The 5,560-nt window shown below is 40.6% G+C and overlaps 1 protein-coding gene across 4 annotated transcripts; it reads right to left on the bottom strand.

Annotated features, from left to right (window-relative positions):
* Positions 1-747: 747 nt before the first annotated feature.
* LOC106139526 (protein-tyrosine sulfotransferase) lies at positions 748-5,218 on the bottom strand. 4 transcript variants are annotated; one of them, XM_060944337.1, is made up of 5 exons: positions 4,113-4,471; positions 3,306-3,338; positions 1,914-2,439; positions 1,212-1,465; positions 748-1,043 (listed from the first exon to the last, which is right to left on the bottom strand). In XM_060944337.1, exons 3-5 carry the CDS (start codon positions 2,412-2,414, stop codon positions 812-814), a joined length of 987 nt encoding a protein of 328 aa, XP_060800320.1. In that variant the 5' UTR covers positions 2,415-2,439; positions 3,306-3,338; positions 4,113-4,471; the 3' UTR covers positions 748-811. The 4 variants fall into 4 exon arrangements, with proteins under 4 accessions (XP_060800320.1, XP_013196446.2, XP_060800322.1 ...); XM_013340992.2 differs by lacking the exon at positions 4,113-4,471 and adding an exon at positions 3,810-4,095; XM_060944339.1 differs by lacking the exons at positions 3,306-3,338; positions 4,113-4,471 and adding an exon at positions 5,159-5,218.
* Positions 5,219-5,560: the final 342 nt, after the last annotated feature.

Raw genomic sequence — 5,560 nt, 5'->3', positions numbered from 1 at the left:
TTGCCTAATGTCCGTGTAATGCTTATCGAATTGCTTATGTTACGTAGTTATGTAAATTTGAAATAAAGATTGTTCGTTGTTTTCATTCATTTTCCCGCACAGTTGGTGATAAGAAATAGTAACATTTATACATATGTGCATAAAATCCACGCCTTTTTCCTGAAGTGGTAGGTAGAGACCACATCTTATCACCATATAGGTACTTACAGTTAGATAATTTCTTAAGGGACTCTTATTTGATTATAGATTTCATAGGAATGTAAATAAGAATTACCATAGAACATATAGGTGCCGTGTGGTTCCCGGCACCAATAAAAAAAGAATAGGACCACTCCATCTCGTTCCCATGGATGTCGTAAAAGGCGACTAAGGAATAGGCTTATAAACTTGGGATTCTTCTTATAGGCGATGGGCTAGCAACCCGTCACTATTTGAATCTCAATTCTATCATTAAGCCAAACAGCTGAACGTAGCCTATCAGTCTTTTCAAGACTGCTGGCTCTGTCTACCCCGTAAGGGATAAAGACGTGATCATATGTATGTATGTATATAGATTTGAAGTTGCAATTTTCAAGTAAGCATTACCATATAAGACAATGACGATAAAGATTACCTAGTAAGGTCAGGCGAGAAACCGCGTGAGCGCCAGGCCTGTGTATTGCTTAAATAACTTAGCAATAAGGGAGGACTAGGACTAACAGCACTGTGTCTATGAACAAGGAGACGACAGTTTAAAATTGCTCCGAGGTGTGGAATTTAAACAAAGAGTGTAATTAGAATATATTATATACATATATTATGAGAGGCTAGCCTAGGGCGGCTGCGGCTGCGGCTGCGGCTGCGGCTCGTCGTGGTCGGCGGGCGCGGCGCTGGCGAGCGCGGCGTAGCGCGGCGGGTTGCCCCACGGGTCGTAGCCCAGCACCGACAGCATGGGCGCCAGCTCCGCCATGTCGGCGCGCACGTCGCTGGGCAGCTGCCCCACCCACTTGTCCAGCGCGTCCAGGTTCACCGGCCGCACCACCTGGTCCGACGACCGCTCCACGCTGCGGCAACACAACATTCTTCTGTATTTGTAAGTTTTGGGGACATATATTTTAAGTCACTTTAGATGTACAGTTAGAACGCATGCCAGGCCCCGAAGCATAGTGGCGGAGGGTGCAACTATGAACGTGCAATAGAACCAGAATCATAAATAGAATGAAGGGCATTACTTGGAGAGCGCGACGCCGTTGGGCTTGTTGATGTACTGCTCGTGGTGCAGCACGGCGTCGTGCCAGCGCAGGCCCAGGAAGGCCAGCACGCGGCGCAGCGTGGCGGCCGGCTGCAGCACCAGCGCCTCGTAGCGCACCAGCAAGCAGCGGCCCGCGCCCAGCGAGCGGCACTGCTGGTACATCAGCTCCACCGCGTGGTTCCACTTGCTCATGCACTGCCGGTACGACGACAGGTCGAACCCCGTGATCGTCACCTGACCTCGACACCATCACTCATTTCAAATATCTTGTTTTCCAGAACGTACCGTATTAATATACACAAACCAATTTTAACACTTATTATTCTTGCAAATTTCGCAGTAAACGATAACAACGCTCGCAATTGATAAGGACTCACTCATTTCTTACCAAGATCTTGTATGGCAAAATTAAAGTAGTTCAGCTTGATTTTACAATACAATTTCTTTAAAACAGCCTATCAAAAGCCATCTTGAATGTGTGAATGAAGATAATTCATTCATCAATTAAATTACTAATAATGTGTCCACATTGTAATTTCAGAACGCAAATATAACCTTTTAATTGCGAAAAAATTTATGCTGTTTTCATTTTTTTCACAAACATGTATGTACAAATACTTTACTACTTTTGAAAGAAATTGTAAGTAAAAGATAAAAAATATAATCCAGAGAAAAGTCTCACCTTCCTCGTGATTATGGAATGGACGGTGGCCCGGCCGTCTCTGACCATGAACAGAAATTTGGCATTGGGGAAGAGTTCTAGCACGTAAGTGCCCATCTTAAGCACCAGCGGGTCCTTGTTGCAGAGGCGCGGCGCGGGCTCGCCGTGGCGCACGATCACTTCCAGGCAGAAGGCGGCGATGGCGTTGTCCAGCACCGCCTTGGACACGCCCGCCTGCTCCAGCCGCACGCTCTCCTTCTGCGAGCGCACCCAGTGCTGCCGCATCTGCAGGATGCGCGGCACCACGCGCGTCTCCTGCCCGCAGCGCACGTCGGGGTGCGCGTCCAGCATGGCGCGCATCAGCGTGGTGCCCGAGCGCGGCACGCCGCCGATGAAGATGAGCGGCAGCTCGCGGCCCGGCACCGGCCCCGCGCGCGGCCCGCCGCCGCCGCGCCACGCCCACAGCAGCAGCGCGGCGGCCGCCAGCGCGCCCAGCAGCCGCCAGCGCGCGCCGCGCACCATGCCGCCTCCGCCGCTCTCTGATGTGCTGCAAATATTTTCATTATGTATGTTTTCTCAACTAGTCAAAGAGGCTGTGCCCGCTTAATAATAAACGGTTGAACGATGCCCACAGCACCAAGTGTCTCACTATGTATTTGATCAAAAGTTTATAAAATTGATGAAGAATATAATTGTTAACACAAGTTTATAATTGGTACATGTTGTGCATGCTGCCTCCAACAATCAAACCTAATCTATGGTATATTACCATAGATTAGGTTTACAAATAAGAATAAAAATGTCAAAATTTACTAGACTAAGTACAATAATTTGGCCCACAATAATTCCAAAATTACATAGGCTTTTTTTACATAAACTGTCAAAACTTTGTACTTTGTAAGTAATTGATAATTTAAGAAATAAGTTGAATTTGATTTCTTGATATCAGTTATAAAGCTATAAAATCAAATGAGTTGTGTAGAATTACTGACTTCTTAGTGTATTGTTACAATAGGTAGTATCTGTATATACAACAAGCTAATTGACCATTTTTTTAGGTCTCAAAAAACGGGGAGCAATATTGACAAATTATAATATGGTTAATTGCAAAAGTAACTTGTATGAAATGTGTTGCTTCATTTTGCTTTCTTCTTGTGGCTAAAAATCAATTTCAAAATGTATTTTACAACAAAAAGACATCCCATTTGTCAAGATTGATTACCTTTATTTCAGACAAATTGGCTTTACAGAACTGTGTGGGGTGAAGTGGTAAAAACATTACTGGTTACAACTTTTGGTAGGTAATCAAGTGATTTTTTTTAAATCATCTGTCAGTCAATCATAGTAGAGTTTAAGATAAATGAATGAGTTTAGAGAAGAGTAATGCAGGATAGTTAAACAGTTTGAATTTACCTTGGGATGTTCTTGTATTGTTTAAAACAGATCCTGTAACAATTTACATCCTTTATGATCTAATACAACGACCAAGCTATGTGCTTCATGTTCACCAGAGGTTCATTGGTGACTGCAAAGCATAAGTGAAAAACCTCAAACCATACATAACAACATACTGTACCAACCAGATACAGAATAATTACTTTCACAATACAGACGGGGGCAGGTGTAGATAACAAACAACTAAATAATCTTTTGATGACCATAGTTCATAATTAATTGTCCTACCAATTAGCTTTCTATACAGCTTTTGTGGTAGTGTTTGTTTTTTGATTTGCATTTAGTCACAGGTTCAAACCCAGTAGATTTTTCAGGTTGCCTAGCTTTTTTTTATTTATATAGGTACAATGTTTTCATACATCTTTATTTCATACATCCATACTAATATCACAAAGAGAAAAGATTTGTATTTTTGTTGGTAATATAGAAACTACTAAACTAGATATAAATTATAATAATTACATAATTATGTCCTATAACAATATTACTATGCAGCTAGCTCAATTGGTGATTTATTTGTTCCATTATTACATAGGAACCTAGGTACTTGCTTGTAGTGGTCTAGAACAACAATACTTAGTGGTTTATAATTTAAAAACGGGATTATGGAAATCCCAAAAATAAACATTTGCACAATTTAAATACATAAAACAAAAATTGATTCCATGGGAAATATTAAACAAATTGCGTTGAAATTACTCAGCTGCCAACCAAAACCAAGACATCGACAAAAGTGGCATTAAATTGTTACATATCGCGACTTACCTACTACATGAAAAATATTTCACGCTAGGATATCACTCATATCACGTTGCCAACACATCTCGATTTCTATAATGCTATTAAATATTTTGAATGTTTGTGAGGAAAATTGGGACCACACAAAATTGTTGATTAAATCTCTTGGCAACGAATAAGTCACAAATTACACATATTACAGAGTTATAAGATTTTAATCAAGTTCCGGTTTGCAAAATCTAGTTGCCGCGTTTACATGTGCTGCTGCAATTTCTGTTTGTATCAGAAACCTAATAATTGTTTTCAAAATGCAAAATTAATTGAAATGTTAGGTACGATACGTACACAACACACTACATGTAAGTCACTGTCATAAACGTCGTTTGAAGTTAGTTTCATTGACGTAAAGCCTTCAATTTGACATTGATATTGACATGCAATGATTTTACTTACACGACTACCACGCAGTAGAAATCAGTGGGATTTTAGAATTCACCGAAGTCATTTTATAAAATAAAGACAAGACATAGATTTAAAAAATAAACATATATGCGTGGCTCTGGCTAGTATGATAAGTGTAAGAGTCACGAGTCTTATCTCGTCCTCGGGCTTACGTTACCCCATTTGTTAATCAGAGTAATCTAATGAACATGAAGACTACGCAGTCCTATCATTTTGCCTGCTTGCTTAATATATATATGCACAATATTGGTACAGCAAGCTCACATTCTCACAGCGTCCAAGTAGATCTGCTCAGCGCCTATTGATTGTAGGTACAGTCCGTACAGTACAAAACAGCGGCATTTTGTGGCAGCTTTCGTTACGCCGCCACGAAATGTTGGAATAACATTCCACCACCCTTTAGAAATGGTCCCTCTGTTAAATCTTTAAAAACTCAGTACAAAAAAAATATTATCTAAATATACAGAAGTCATCATAAACTGTGCTGTGTTGTCTATATTTGTTCTGTGTAATAGTTATAATCCCTTTGTCTGATTTAATAATGCCCCAACCGTAGCATTTGTTCCATAAATATATTAATAGTATAGTAGTGCGCATTAATAGGTACCTACTTTATTATTGACCGGTGTCTCCGAAAGACCGTCGGGGTGTTGCAAAATGCCTCTACGAACCTCTGTAACGAACAAAGTTGCTTTAGAATTTATAATATTAGTACAGATATGAAAATTATGAAAGACACAGCTCGTGTTTATGAAATACTAGCTTTTGCCCGCGGCTTCGCCTGCGTTAATTTCGCTTCCATAAAAAGATTGCTTAGATAAAGAGCTTTGCATTTACATAAACTAATATTATGCAAAAAATTGATGTACCTACGTGAGTGCGTGTTTGAGGATGCTATTCAATCACACAAATTCTACTGGATGGATTTTGATGAAACTTACGTACACGGAAAGAATAATGCCTAGAATAGAACATAGACTATTTTTCCTACAAAAGCAAAGTCCCGGGCCCGC

Source organism: Amyelois transitella, chromosome 5 (assembly GCF_032362555.1).
Source record: "Amyelois transitella isolate CPQ chromosome 5, ilAmyTran1.1, whole genome shotgun sequence".
NCBI lineage: Eukaryota > Metazoa > Arthropoda > Insecta > Lepidoptera > Pyralidae > Amyelois > Amyelois transitella.
The sequence above is the reverse complement of the archived record's forward strand: the minus strand, read 5'-3'. Positions and strand labels throughout refer to the sequence as shown.

Coding starts and splice junctions, on each gene's coding strand:
- LOC106139526 (XM_013340992.2), bottom strand. Junction 2,440..3,305: donor CAATACAAGAACATCCCAAG/GTAAATTCAAAC, acceptor AAATATTTGCAG/CACATCAGAGAGCGGCGGAG. Junction 1,466..1,913: donor ATTCCATAATCACGAGGAAG/GTGAGACTTTTC, acceptor TGTCGAGGTCAG/GTGACGATCACGGGGTTCGA.